Source organism: Dama dama, chromosome 20 (assembly GCF_033118175.1).
Source record: "Dama dama isolate Ldn47 chromosome 20, ASM3311817v1, whole genome shotgun sequence".
NCBI classification, from domain to species: Eukaryota; Metazoa; Chordata; class Mammalia; order Artiodactyla; family Cervidae; genus Dama; species Dama dama.
Window position 1 is genome coordinate 31,009,523 of NC_083700.1, and position 16,000 is coordinate 31,025,522.

A 16,000-nucleotide genomic window follows, 5' to 3' on the forward strand; every position below is an offset into this window, starting at 1 on the left:
ATACATAGGAAAAAAACATGGATTAAGCAGTCAGTATATCGTTAAATAACAAATAGCTATCTTTAAAAAATCATTTTAAAAATAAACAACCATTCCCCTTCAGCTTCTAGCATGCCAGTAATTCGAAAAACAAAATAATAACCAAAAGCTGGTGTTTTAAATCAGATTATCTGTACTTTGGTTTAAAAAATATGCATTTCTCATTATTATTTACTGCAGTGGTGAGCTCTTTCCCCAGAGAACATTGACTGAAAGTTATATTATTAACTTAATGGGGCTGCATTTTGGAAAAGGCTAGCCCAACATTCTAGAAACAAACACTCAGAAATAAAAATAAGACCATGTGCAAAATAAGCTAGAGCAGGGTTTCTCAAGCTTTAATACGCATAAAATAACCTGGAGACTGTGTTAAAATACAGACTCTGGTTCACATGCTCTGCATTTCTAACAAGCTCCTAGGTAATGCTGATGCTTTGAGTAGCAAGACGCTATAGCCCCCTCGGTAAGGAACAAGCAGCGTACCACAGCACTCTCATTTGCTGAGTTCCTCACTTACAGACCAGATTAACAATACAGATAACCCCCAAGTTGGGGAAAGATACACTGCATTTTTAGTTTACTTAATATTTTGTGTGTGTACAGCTCTTCTAAGACATGGGGAAATGGACTTAGTGTTGATGCCTTTCTTTCACGGACACAGAACTTTAAAGATGAGACTAACTTTAATTACAGGATATTTTTCTCTGACCTGTATGCACCCTCTTTAGAAAACTTAGTTAAGAAAACAACAGAGCACATAGCAAAAGTCCTTGCTGTTCCATTTATTCCAGCCAGAACCAGCCCTGGAGGCACCACTACACAACGTCTTCCACTGGAAACCTGCAGTGGTTAGCCCCACCCTACTTCCAGCACTCTTCTATTCCAGGCTGACGAGAGGGTGAGAGCTGATGAAGAGCCTGGATGGATAAGAAGACATACTCAGGAGTGCCCTTCATGGTCTAGAAAGTTTCATTTTGCTTTGTTTTGATTTGCTTTACTGACTGGGTTGTTTCAAATGCCCCATCACACAACATGTGTTCCTCTTCCTCATCTGCAGAATACAATTGAAAGCAAACACCTGCCAAGTCAAACTGACATTCAACTTTACCTAATAGAACAGCAACCAAATAAAATGTTTTTAAGTCACAGAAGTGCAAATATTCACCAAATTATGCCCAAATTATTGTATCCTTGGTATTTCAGGTCTCCATTATTTAAATAAACATGGAAGAAAAAAGTACTGCCTATGTGCAACTTTTTTTATAGAAACTTTTTCTGTAACTTTTCCTGAATCTTTACAAATAAGACCTTGCTACTCCCACAAAAAGAGCTTTCATCCTACAACTTCAGACTTTTTTCCATAAAAATCTCTGGCTCTAGTTTATAAAAGTTAACAGTAGCTAATTATTACGATATACCAATTTGTTTGTTTCTGTCAAATGAGAGTGCTACGGACATGATAGAAGGAAAAATCAAGTAGGTGAAAGTGAAAACCAACCAAAATAACAAAAAACAACTGTGCCCTTTACCACTGCTCATCTGTGTGGAGGAAAGTTTCTTCTCATTTATCCGCTCATGGTTGGTGGGAAAGGCAGATCTCTCTCTATCTGCTGACGACACCAGGCTCTCCAGGGTAGTGGCATCTTGGGGAGGATGTGCCAAGTAAGTCTCTTTGGGCATCTGGACCATGAGGCTGGACAGTGTCTGATCCAGAACATCCTCTTCAGTAATATAGGTGTACGGACAGTATTCTCGGGTCCGGGAGTAGATGTTAGCATTGTCATAGCAATCCGAGCAGATAACTCGGGTGCCAGTGCCACCTAATGACAACATGGGAAAGAAACCAAACTTCCTTCAGTTAAGGACTCAGTCTTGCCAATCATTAGTTTTGGCTAACAGCTGTCATCATTGTCATTGCAACTGGCATTTGTCAAAACTTACATTATAAACGTGATGAAGTTTCAAGGGTCTTTCCGTGAATCAACTTATTTAATCCTTGTAATATGCTTATGAGGTAAGGACTAACTATTATCGCTATATTACACATGGAATAACTACAACACAGAGGGGTTGGGTAACCCGCCCGAAGACATATTGCCCAGTGGAAAGCTGAAACTTAAACTCTGGTCCTCTGACTTCAGCACATAGGCTCTTGAATAGTACATTAAATTATCCTTGTCCAGCCTGAATAAAGTCATGCTAAAATCAAGAGGGCCAAGATAAGGTTGGCACTGTGCTACAAGACACATGTTTGGCTTAAGCAAACTAAAGCAGAGAAGCAGCTAGGATGACTTCACTTCACAAAAGCCCCTGTGACTTTCATGAGTCAAGCGGTTAAGCAACACTAATTGCTAAAAGGACTCCTAGAGAAAGTTTGACGGTCAAGGGTCCTGCCTGACAAGTGTGTGTTTGGGAGAAGTAAAAGTTTAATAACGAGCTCCCTGGACCATTATGTGTTTGGAAAAAAAGAGAGGAAAGTGAGAACTAGAGAGTGAGTTACTTATTCATGATCAAGCAACAGAATTGTTAGAACTGGAAAAGAACTGGAAGTAATTAAGTTTAACCCAGAAAGTAGTGTTATTTTCTACAAAATGCAAAGAGTAGAGGCTTTTAAGTGTTCTTTAAACAGCTAGAAGGACTTCCCTGTCAGCGCAGTGGTTACAATTTGCTATTTTCACTGCCATGGCCCCCAGTTCAATCCCTGGTCGTGGAACTAAGATCCTACACATTGCTGAGTGCAGCCAAAAAAAAAGCTAGAAATACCCTCCTTCCCATGGAAAGTCAAAAGAAAATCCAATCTGTCGCTTTACATAGAAGTTCTAGTAACACCCAGTCTAAAAAAAAAAATCTCTGTAGAAATGAAACAGACCTTCCATTTGATTAGTACTTGAAATACTACACAGATTCATTCAAAGAATCTTTGAGAATCTTGAGAGAAATGCTTTATAAAATTTTGTTGCTTAAAATGAAGAAATTAAAGCTCAGATTTTAAATAGCTTCTTCATGACCACATGGCTGGAAAGAAGAACTGACAGCCAAACCCAATTCTATCCCTTAACTCTCCTCCCTGTGCCTGTCACTCCCCATGGGAAGGGTGGAGTGGAGAAAACTGCTGTTGAGAAGTTAGGTTCTTAATTATTAGAACTTAATTATTTTATATCTTAACTATGTTATCTCTCTGATGCTCTCCAATATATACTGAGAATAATCAATGCCCTTTAAACCTGAGTGAATGTCTACCTGTCAGCAGACAGAACAAACTTCCTGGACATGGTCTGAAGGGTGCTCATGCCTGAAAAGGATAAAAGACATCTCAAAGAATTTTCTAGAACATCTCTCTCCGATAACAATACTTTGGTTTGAAAGCCTTTGCTGTGTTCGCCAATCCCTTGTTTAAGAATGTGTTCCTCTGGAGTAGGAAATGGCAACCCACTCCAGTATTCTTGCCTGGAAAATCCCATGGACAGAGGAGCCTGGCGGGCTACAGTCCATTGGGTCACAAAGAGTTGGATGTGACTTAGCACACACATAAGGAAACAATTACTGTGTATGTGTCACTTTCTCTTTGCTTGTAATTTATATTTGTCATGTAGTAGATTAGCTAATGATATGGGTTGTAGAAATAGATTACCTAGGTTTGAATTTTTTCTCCCTCTAAATGATCACTAAGTGTAGTCTTGTATAAATGTCTTAATTTCTCTGTACCTCAGTCTTTTAATTGGTGTAGTAGTGATTATACAGGTACTGAATACATAGATTGCCATGGGGACTGAGTTTGCACATGTAAAAATATTTAAATGGTTTCTGACACACAGTAAACATCATTCAATAAATATTGACTATTTTTGTCTTTTTGAAAAAAAAAAAAAAAAGAATGTGTTCCTCCTTTCTGTCAAATGATTTTCTCCTCTGTTAAGACTCTAGGCAATTTTCATCCTATTTTGCATGGATCCAAATGTTTTCATTGTGTATCTTATTTTAAAATACTGCTTCAAGTTAGTGGGGAAGACTATCCACTGAAAACTAAACCCAACCAGGTAGGCTGAAACAATAAACACAGACAATGAAGAGTCATTACCATCAGTGCCTTTGTGTAAATATCCATTGGCAGGAGGCATAAGTTGCTGATGACTGCCTGCCTCAGAGTTGCTGTAGCCTTCCTGTGGTTCAGACAGTGTTCCTTGGGAAGATAAGTAGCTGGGAATGTCTGCAGGCAGATTGAGTTCCTCTGTAAAAGAGACATCTGTAACTCTCAAATAAAGTTAGGTAATTTAAGTCAACACTCAGAAGACTATTTTGCAAATGTATGTACCCAGGAACTCAAGAGCTCTTAGAATTTTCTCTTAAAATTATTTCTCATTAGAATTTTCCCCCAAGCTTCATTTTAAAAGTATTAGCAAAAGAAACAAAACCTAAAGTCTGAAATCCATAGATGCACTTTCACAATCTATCTGGCTGTATTGTACCTCCTCTCTCACAGGGCTTCAGGGTGAGTGAGAGGTGTGAAAGACTGACCTCTGTCATAAGGACTCCACTCTTTCCCACAGGAAAATTACAAGAGAAATGAGTCTTAGGAATTAAAGAAAGAAGGTGCACTGCAACTGTTTATAAGAGCAAAGCCTGGGGGAACTGTCTAGAAATTCTTAAAATTATTCACTAGAGAGGTTCCATCACATCAAGGAAGTAGGACATTTTAACAGAAAAACTCTTCCTCTATCACACATAAAGTATCAAAACTCTTTACTACATTCTGATTCAGACACAAGCCACAGTGGTCAACCGGATACCACTTACCTGTGTTCGTGATGCTGTAGTCTTCGTTTTTCCTTCTCATGTGGTAAATAACAATGACCCAGATCAAAGAGGTACCCACTACACAGCAGACCACAACAATGATCACAATGCCAACTGTGGTCCAACCATCATCTTCATGTCCAATGCTACTCTGGGAAGAGTCACAATTGGGGGATGAAATCACATTTAGGTAAATGTGACCACGTTCTGTCCCAAGAGTGTTTGACATAATGCAGGTATATTTCCCAGCATCATCTAGCCCAGCATCTACGATGATAAGAAGCTGGTTGGCTGCAGCAAAGAAGTGTCGTTCTGTCACCAGCAAAGGTCCATCATCTTTGGTCCAGTTGAGGCGAGGGGCGGGACTCCCTCCAGCTATGCACTGTAATACTGCAGTTTCACCTCGGGTTACTGTCTTGTCCTCCAGGGGTCTAATAAATGAGGGTGTCTCTAACAGAAAGATGCATTAAAGAAACATCAGGCAATTTTATCCTTAAGATTCTACTGAATTAGACTAATGAGGTTATAATGAAATAAGCACTTTCATAAGCTCATGGGAGGATTAGAAGTTTTTCAGAAAAGCAAAAGTCTGAAAAAATCTAAATCTCCTCTCAAGAATTCTACCTAGAGCAAGTGATCCTAGGCAAAGAAGTCAAGATTCATATACAAAAATGTTTATTACAAAATTAACTGTGATTTTTAAAGATGAAAAAATCTAGCAGAAAAATGAGTAACTTACAGTACAGTCACATATTTCATGAAGACTTAATGACAATGTAACCCTATGATACAATATTAAGTGGAAAAAAGTAGGTATACATAACCACATGAAGATGAGTATTTTTAAAAAGTCCAGAATATGCCAAAATCTAAACAGGGTTTGAGTGACTTTCGCTCCTTTTTTCAAATTTTCTGCATATCTTAAAATTTTTAAACAATAAATTTATTTTCCTGGTTACACAAGTAGTTAAACAAACCAACACATTTTTAAAAACCCTAACATCTGGAAGCAAAGAGAATTTGCCTTGATTTGAGTCCCACAAAGACAAATGTTATAATAAGGGGAAAAAAAACTGGCTTATCAGGGGAAATCTACAGGGAAAAGATATTTTATCAGAGCACAAGATTAACAGGAGCACACTGGAAGGAAAACAGGAAATCTAACCAGAAGACAGGTCTTTTCGTCTTCTACAATTTTTTTTTTCTTTTAATGAAGGGGGAAACATTAAATTGTCTCAAGTTCTCTGCAGCAGTATGATGAAAATTCACTATGAATGGTAGAAAAAACATATACATGAAGTAGAAAGCTGACAGAGAGAAACGTAACAGGACAAAGGGATTTGAATTTTCAATTCATGGGATAAAAATCTCCAATTCTGCCCTCAAAATTTCCCCAGATTCCAGTTAACTGTTCCACTAATATCCAAGCTTGACACATACCTGTATAAATTGGCAGAACAATGAAACAAAGATATAAAGATCCCAGCTGAAATCTAACTTGAGATTTTTCTTGCCATTAAGACGAAGAGCTGATCCACAATAAAAGGACTCACACAAAAGGATGGATCCACGAAGCAGTAAACATACCTAACACGATGAGTGAGGCATTTGCTGAGAGACCGCCTGCTATATTCTGTGCCATGCAGCTATAGATTCCCATGTCTTCTATTTTCACATTTGCAATGAAGAAGACGTCATCCTCAGGCATGACATGCATGCGTCTCTCTCGCGCCGCAGGGAAGTCAGTACCACCATCTTTCTGCCAGGAAATCTGAGGTGCAGGGTGCCCCTCCGCTGCACATTCTAGTCTGGCCATGGCACCAGTGCGAATAGTGAGATCCATCGGAGTTTTCAGAAAAGATGGCATCTCTGTTCCAAAAAAGAGCACCAAAGATAGTAGGTGGGGGAAAATATATATACATACACACACACACACAGGAGAATCTATTAGGCAAAATACCAACTGTTGTGTTGCTCCATTTCTTTGAGAAGACATGCTCTCTGCATTGATAGTAAATACAACTTCAGAGGCCATCTTTTCTCTAAGAGTCTCAGAGCATGAAGTACAGTGATGACTAACTCTTCCAGAATGCATGACAAATCTACCTGATCTCCTTGACAGGGGCAGAAAAAGCTGAGGCCATAAACTTTTCTGAACCCATATTTTAGCACTTAATATTTACTATTCCTTACTTAAGAGATGCATGATAAAAAAAATTTATGCCTTCAAACAGCTCATAAAACAGCCCGGAAGCAAGACACATGTACATCTTTTGGTTGCACAAAGCCTGAAGTGCTGTAGTTATTCAATCTAATAGGCAATAGACCAATCAAGCTGTTGTTTATCAGACACAATGAAAAAGAGCATTATTTTCAAAAATGGTTTCATTGACTACACTTAGACAATAATGATCAATGGCCCCCAAATGTTCTCAATACTCCACTATTAGACGGCCCTGTGACAAGTGACAGGAATAAATTTTATAGTTTTTAGAAGAGAATTACAGTTCTAGAAAGAAAATGGAGAATTAAAAATAAATTTTGTTTTCAACCTAGATGCCCATCAGCAGATGAATGGATAAGGAAGCTGTGGTACATATACACCATGGAATATTACTCAGCCATTAAAAAGAATTCATTTGAACCAGTCCTAATGAGATGGATGAAACTGGAGCCCCTTGTACGGAGTGAAGTAAGCCAGAAAGATAAAGAACATTACAGCATACTAACACATATATATGGAATTTAGAAAGATGGTAACGATAACCCTATATGCAAAACAGAAAAAGAGGCACAGAAATACAGAACAGACTTTTGAACTCTGTGGGAGAATGTGAGGGTGGGATATTTCAAAAGAACAGCATGTATACTATCTATGGTGAAACAGATCACCAGCCCAGGTGGGATGCATGAGACAAGTGCTCGGGCCTGGTGCACTGGGAAGACCCAGAGGAATCGGGTGGAGAGGGAGGTGGGAGGGGGGATCGGGATGGGGAATACGTGTAAATCTATGGCCAATTCATGTCAATGTATGACAAAAAATAATAATAATAATAATAATAATTAATTAATTAATTAATTAATTAAAATAATAATAATAATAAAAAAATAAATTTTGTTTTCAAAAACACAAAAGAGAATAGTTCATCTCCTGAAACCATGGAATTCACCTTTACCCCTCAGTCAAAGACTAATTAGGGACAGTAAGTGGGTAAATTAACAATCCCGCCTGTATACTATCATAACCTTAAAGACAAAAACAGTAAGGACCCTGAGCCAGTGTCAGGTTTAATGTAATATTCTTGGTCAAAATTCAAAAATTAAACATGAAAAATCCTTCTAACTATAAAACCAGCAGGGAGCATAATTTCTTACCATTCACAGTCAGTTTGGCTTTATGAGAATAGTTAGAACCAAAGTGATTAGTAATAATACACTGATATTTTCCTTCATCTGTGAAATTTACATTGAAAAGATGTAGGACACTAGTATATTCCAGAGCTTCTCCAGCCTGTTGCTGATAACGAACAAAATTCTCAATATCAGCATCATACAAGGCTTCACTGTCTTTGCGCCACAGAGCAGACATGGGTGAATCACTGCTGCTCACTGCAGTGCATGTCAGAGTCACATTCACGCCTCTCAGAGCAACTGTGGTTTCAGGATGAGTTCTTATCTGTGGCTTGAGCAAATCATCTAAGAGGAAAAAACACAGGGCAGGAGCCAAGTCACTTATTTATTTTTGCTTCTACAGATTCAATTTTAAAGCAAATAATGTAAAACTGCATGTTCTGTTGACAAAATGTCATGATAAGGTTGAAAGGGCCTACAGAACCAGAACCCAATTCCCTTATTTCAACATGAGGAGAATGACATCCAGAAGGGTCAATGACTTGCTCTAAGTTATATAAGTCAGCAGCTCAGCCTGGACTGGAACCCAGGTTTTCAAACTTCAGGGCTTAGTACTCTTTCTACCCTCCCTTACTGTCACTTACACTTAAAATGCACTATCTTAAGTATTACCAGTTACTGGCAAAAGCAAAAACTTAATTAGAATTTTAAAACAAGCTTTAATTCTATTACCCTTTGTATCTATGAATATGTATGTGTTTGTGTATATATAACATATAAAAATAGATATTATATTAATCAAACATACTATCTCAAAGTACTTTGGCATAACTTTCAACTAAAACAGTGAAAAATTTCAAATATGTCAAAAATCCAACTGAAGACTGGCTTAGGACTGGCTAAAAAACTATAGATTAATAAATAATAATATATTATTGAATTGATTCAGAGAAGCAGGTATATGAGTTTTTAATGAAATGTCTTTACTCAGTAAGATTTCACTGTGTCATATATAGCGTATGTTTACCTTTAACACTAAGTAAAGTCAGAAGGGCATTCATGGCAATGTAACTAGGTTCTTTGCTTTCTTCCTTAAAATCTGTTTTACAAATTCACAAATTTTACAAATTTTAAATTTGTAAAAACAAGTAAAGTATTTTATGCACCTGAACTTCTAAATGTCCTAAGCATTTTTAAGTGATCTGGCAATATACAGGTATCTAAATGCTACTAGCAACATAGACAGACTGATCTAAAAGTCCCACTGTGTAAAAGCTAAGAATTAACTACTTTAAAGGAAATGTAAGTGTAAAAGAAAAATCTCCAAAATGAGAATACAGGTGTATACTTGAAATGACGATTAAGCATTAGAATTAAGACAATTCGTCTATGACAATTTGTCTATGTCCCCTCTTCCCCTCCAAAAAACTGCCAAATCTTGCTGCTTTTGTCTTAAGAAAATGTATTAAAAGTAGAAACCAAATGAAAGTGGTACATCCATACATTGCTGGTGACCACATAAACTAGTGCTATCTATCTGAAAACGCCTGGGAGCACTTTTTCAAGATCCACTAAATACAAAATCATACTTTTGAATGAAATCATGAACAAACAAACTCATACTTTTTGATGCAGGAATCTTACTAGATATTTATTCTAAGGCTAACAATCACCTAAAAAGAAAAGGCTTACATTCATAAAAATGCTATTATACTGACATTATTTTAAATGATTGTTTAAGAATACACAGAGGAAAAAAGACTGCCTAAGTTATATTAAGTCAAAGAACACAAAATTTAAGCTACAATTATATTATTACAGAAAAAAGTAAAGAAATGGAAACAGGCCAGTGGGAAAGCATTCTACCTTAAATTTTTTTAATTCTGTTAAGACAGTAAGGAATAAGATACAAAATTTAAAACAAAATACAAACCACAGACAAAATCTTTCAGATCCACATTCAGGATGCTTTGCCCTGCAAGCCATTCAGGGTGTGCACAGCTTACATTCACAGAATGTTGAAAGTTGTTATCAACCAGCCACTGAAGCAACCATTTCAAATGGCAGTCACAGAGCAAACTGTTTGTGTTCAGAATCCTGTAGAAATAAAGAGGAAAATAACTGCTCTTTATTTTTCATTCCAAGTTTCTCCAGCATTAAAAGCTCACTGCATATCTATTCGCTTTTTTTGCCAAAAAAATGCCTAACCTGACTCTAACCATAAGAAAACAAATTCAAGCGGTCAACCTTGTTTCCTGAAATATGACAGCATGATGAAAGACACTAACAAAAGATGTTGAGGGATAAGGGTAAGGGATTTATTTTTAGTGTAAATGAAACTAAAGAGTCATTACAATCAAATCTAAAGTGAGATACTTCATTAAGAAAATATATCTACAAAGGACATTTTTTTGGACACTGGGGAAATCTAAGTATCAACTGCATATTAGATATTATTTTATCAATGTTAATTTCACTAGGTGTGATAACAGTATTGTGGTTATGCAAGAAAATAACCTTGCATAGGAAATACATGCTGAGATATTTTAGGAGTAAAATGTCATGATGTCTGTAGCTTACTTTCAACTGGTTAAGCAAAGTAATAGTATGTATATGTATATGAGTGTATGTGGAAAGAGGGAGAGGGATGGAGAGAAAGGGAGGGAAAAGGAAGGAAGGAGGGAGAGAGAAAAATATATAACAAATTTAGCAAATAGTTCAGAATTGATGAATCCATGTAAACAACATGGATATTCACTGTGCCTTCCTTTAAATTTTTGAGGTTTAAAAATTTTCCCAAAGAAATTTGGGGAAGAGCTTACTATATATATTAGAACAAAGAGACAACTTTATTGTGGAGAGGGTATAATTATTCTCAAATTATTTCATCAAGATTAAAAACATTTCAGCCCTGTGGCAACATGTACTGCAACTTAAACTAAGAACCACTGAAAAATGGTTTGTGGTCAAAATAGGCCTATAAAATACATTTGAAAAGTCAGTGTTTTCTTTTCATCACCCTTAAATGTCCCATCCCCTTAGAACTACGGAAAGCAAGTGATTTTGACAATATTATAACCTGCTTTGTATGCATCTTTAAAATCCTCAAGTAGTTTTACAGTTTGGTATAAAAATATCTAAGATCTGATTCCAAAGAAGTTTCAAACAGTCTTTAAGGGTACCCCAAAAGTCATATTTTATCAAGGGCAATTTTAAGTAAGCAGGCCAAAGACTACCTTCTGCATTTAAGAATTCTTATGCTATATGCATTCATTCATAGAGAAATATCTGAGACTCTATATGCCAGGCACTGTTCTAGGCTGTGGCACTATCACCCTCACAAAGCTTGTATATTTAGACTCAAGCAATAAACAAACAAATGCAAAGTAGAGTTACAAAGTTAAATCCTATCAAGGAAAAACAAAGCTGGGCAGAGACAGAAGGAAAGCAGCTACCACTTTAGAGACAGCAGCTACCAGTTTAGGTAAAGCAGTCAGGGAAAGATTTCTTTAAGAGATGGCATTTGGGCAAAGATCTGAAAGAATCAAGAAAGCAAATCATGTGATCTGGGGTAAGAGTGTCACAAATGGAGGAAACTGCACAAACACCTTGAGGCCAATGCTTAGGAAAAGCATCTACGAGGAAAAGCTCCAGGAAAAGAAAGTGGGCCACTGACGCCAGAGCAAAGAAAGTGAAGGGACAAGGATGGGAATGAGCTCCAAGAAGTGGGCAAGAAGGACCAGACGCGGCAAGTGCTTTATAAACTTAGGAAAGAACCTGAGTTGTTCTTTTCCTACATGTGCTAGAATACACCAGAAAGTTAGGAACAGAGGAATAATATGGTCTGATTTATGCTTTCTTAGGTATAATGTAAGTTGGCTCATGAGACCTGGACTCATATCCTAATTTCACTACTTACCTTAGGCAAGATACTGAATGCCTCCAAAATCTCAATTTCTTTTTCTGGAAACTGGGATTGAGAATGCCTACCTCAAAGATTGTTTTGAATAAAGCATTTAGCACAGTGCCTGGCCACAGATACCAGAGAGTCTACATTAGTTCACTTCACTTCCACTTCTCCATGTTTCCACTCTTCACAAGCTAATGAACCCTGTCTCGCCAGTGGAGTACACCCTGTGTTCTCTCCACAAGTATATGGAGAGACATACACCAAATACTAACAGTGGTTGTCTTCTGAGTACTGAGGATTCGGGGTCTTTCTCTCCCTTGGTTTAATTATCGAATTCTCTAACCATGATTATGTAACTTTAATGCAAAGCAATTTTTAATTTATATTTGGCTCTCCCATCTCCCCCTCAGGATTTTTGCAAAGCACTGTGAAGGATACAAAAAAGTATCAAGAGATATTTTAATAAATGGTGATGTCGAATTCAGTATCATAAACATGACTTAAATTTAAGAGCAACTAAAGAGCAACTAAAACTTCTCAGTAAAAAAAATCTGTATTAGAATTCCTGCATTAGCAGCCTATTCAAACCAACTCACAAAATCACCAAATGACTCCCTGAGGAATGAAACTACAGTATTTGCTTTCACCTAATATATAAATTATATTTAAAGGAGTTCTCTTTAGAATTAAAACTTTCTTGCTGGCCCTCAGATTATCACAACCAAAACATGGTAATACTGTTATACTGTTATGCAGTAAGTTGTGCCTTTTCAAGTTCAAGTGAGCCTTAAGAGAAATAACTCAAAATATGTCAAGAGACCAAAAACAAAAAAAAAAAAAGCCACTTTAAAAATCTGGCGGAAAGTAACAAAAAATGAACTTCATATTTTAACTTTTGCTGTTATCTTAGTTATTCATCTCTTACTGTGTGCCAGGCTCTGTGTGAAACATCTCAAAAGCTTTCTAAAGCATTTGGTGGTAAATCCATGGCTGATTCATGTCAATGTATGGCAAAAACCACTACAACATAAAATTTTTTTAAAAAATGATATTGTAAGAAAAAAAAGCATTTGGTGGTTGGGGGGCGGGGACGACGACACAAGGCGGGTTGTGAAATCCTAACTATTCATGGCCTATTAGGCCCTACATGATCCCGTCAGCTTAACTCTCTGCCCTCCTTTCCTACCACTTTTCCCTTTGCTCTTGTATTCCAGCCACACTAGTGTGTCTGCTATTCTTCAAGCACAAAAAGCAAGTTTCTACCTCTGGGTCTTTTCACCTGCTCTTCCCTGTGCCTAGACTGCCCCTCACCTAGTATAAAATGGCTTGCCACTTCATCTCGCTAAGGGCCTGGCTCTAAGGCTGTTACCTTTAGAATAGCCTTCCCTCACTATTTCAAATAATCCCTGTCACTCTGTACACCTTTGACCCAGTTTTTTCTTCAGAACATTACCTGATGAGATATCATACGCCCACTTGTTCACAATTTATTTTCCCTTTAGAATCCACTGCAACATGCTGTGAGGACAGAGGCCTTGTCTTGTTCACTGCTGCATTTTTAGCATTTAGAACAGTATCCTACATAGCAAATGACAATATTTCTCGGACAAACAGATTATCTCATTTTATCCTCACATAACCCTGAGGACAGTGCTATTCCCATTTTGAGAAGGGAAACTGAGTCTTAGGCTAAATACATAGTAATAAAGAATGGAACAAGAATCTAAACCTAGACAGTTTGAACTCACATACTTCCAGTGTATCACAAACTATACGTGGAGAAGGACCAGTTTTTTAAATTCTCAATCTGTTTTGATCAATACTTTTATAAAATTCAACAAAAGTGTCATAGTAATGTCAAATTGTTCTTAAAAGTTTCTAAAACCGTGTGTTCTGAATTTCTGTCCTGATCTCATCATGAATCCATTCTGGTCCACAGACCTCCCTTTGAGTAGCCTTCTGGCAAAGCAAGATAAGTTGATATACCCCACTGATTCTCACCAGTGGCTAAATATTCAAATCAACAGAGCTTAAAATTAATAGCAGTGCCCAACTAACCACTCTTCCCCTGGGAAATCCTCCCCTAGGAAATAAGAATCATTTTTTAAAAATCATGAACAAAAAATGGTTAAAATGGCATGTATTTTTCTATCATAACTATTCAATAGTTTTGGAACATTTTAGCCATTTGAACAGACTATAGGCATCCTCTCTGACCGTTAAAATCAAAGTGCTAGATCACCTCCAAAAAATTATGTAATATCTTAACTGTAACCCACCCCAAGGGAACACATGTCTCCAATAGTCCAAAAAGGAAGAAAGGAATAAAAAAGGAACAGAAGGATAAACATAAAGCATAAGGAGTAGTGCTAAGGTCTCTTTTAACTATAAGCAGCAGCAGCATAGGAAAAGAAATAGAAGGTCTTGGAGCCACACACTCTGGGCTTTTCAATGTTGAGTTCTTTTTAAATTACATCCAACCACCAAAGTAACTGAATGTTAACACTTTCTTTTTTCCTGCCTGAATTGTGTGCTTTGCGAAATATCTGGGTCACATTCATCACACGTACACAACAAGCATGGATAACTATCTAATTAGTGACAAAAAAGACTTAAGGTACTTACAGTTCTTTCAAGCGAGTCTGGGAAAAAGCATTTTCTTGGATAGACATTATAGCATTGTTGTTCAAATCTCTGAAATGAAGAGAAATGAAACATTCCCAGTCACCATTTCTACAGTTAAGTTATATAAACACTTTAAATGGTCATGAAAACCTCTGCTAATAGCAAAGATTATTTATATACTAATCAAAATGAATGATAAATACTCACAGATGCTCAAGGGACTCAAGACCAATGAATGCTTTCTTTGTAACTGACTTAATCTGATTTCCTTGTAAGATTCTGAAATACAAACAAACCTTTCTAATAAAGCTCTCCACTAAACAAAATTAAGTTCATTAAAATAAACATTTACAAAAAAATAAACATTTACCTATAAAAAGTGAAAATAAGCTTAACGTGCATTTTTAAGAAAGTTGTGAATCTTTATTATCAACCAATGCAAAGTATAGAATAAAGGCATCTATTAACATGTTGGTGCTCAATGAAGTACCTGTAAACAACTATCTGACCACAGATAACACTTGTGGTTTTCAATAATAAACTGGATCATATTCCCAGTTTCTCCCTTCTCAGCAAAAGATCATTCAGTCAAAGAAATTCAGGCAAGTGTGAAGCCTTGGAGACATTCTTAATGGGAGATCTAAAATCTCACTTGAGAGAATTCTCTTTTGCTAGTTAAATTACTCATAAATCTCACATGATTAAAAAGATGACTGGTTCAACTGTGGTTTCAGTGCATTTCTTTTACTTAAACTGAAATTTTAGTTCCACAAATAGCTTCTCTTTAAGTGACCTTAGGAATGCTCTTTCAGAGAAAGTGCCCCACCACACACATACACACGCAAAAAGAAAGAGAAAGAGAAAAACAAACCAAAACACAAAAAACGTTAATAAACAACAAAGTTTCTTCCTTTAGTGGATGAGTGAGAAGGCTGACTTTCTAGTCATAGCAAATAGATACAATCCAATTACAACTGATTCTTGACCTTTGCAAACATACATAAATGTGAAAATACATACAATTTAGTGAGACTTGTGAGTCCAGCAAAGGCTTCACTAGCATCTTCTATGGCCCATGAAATTTCATTGTTTCTTAAGTTTCTACAAAAATGTCAAGGATAGACAGGTTATTTTAGTCAGCATGACCATCATACCATCAGGCATCATCCTGACATAGCAATGCTAATTTTGACTCTTATATTAAAGGTTATTTATGATAAACACTCAATTCCTCCTCTTAAAGAATACTGAGATAAGCATGTAAGCACTAATTCTCATAAG

The 16,000-nt window shown here is 36.7% G+C and overlaps 1 protein-coding gene across 3 annotated transcripts in view; it reads right to left on the reverse strand.

Annotated features, from left to right (window-relative positions):
• Window positions 1-16,000, reverse strand: part of LRIG2 (leucine rich repeats and immunoglobulin like domains 2) — a 62,140-nt gene that overhangs the window by 5,451 nt on the left and 40,689 nt on the right. For all 3 annotated transcript variants that reach the window (XM_061121121.1, XM_061121122.1, XM_061121123.1), the window contains 9 exons: window positions 15,740-15,820; window positions 14,927-14,998; window positions 14,720-14,788; window positions 10,118-10,281; window positions 8,209-8,529; window positions 6,421-6,702; window positions 4,834-5,283; window positions 4,118-4,267; window positions 1,569-1,859 (listed from right to left, as the gene is read on the reverse strand). In XM_061121121.1, the coding sequence (XP_060977104.1) occupies window positions 1,569-1,859; window positions 4,118-4,267; window positions 4,834-5,283; window positions 6,421-6,702; window positions 8,209-8,529; window positions 10,118-10,281; window positions 14,720-14,788; window positions 14,927-14,998; window positions 15,740-15,820 (1,880 nt within the window). The remainder of the gene's footprint in view (window positions 1-1,568; window positions 1,860-4,117; window positions 4,268-4,833; window positions 5,284-6,420; window positions 6,703-8,208; window positions 8,530-10,117; window positions 10,282-14,719; window positions 14,789-14,926; window positions 14,999-15,739; window positions 15,821-16,000) is intronic.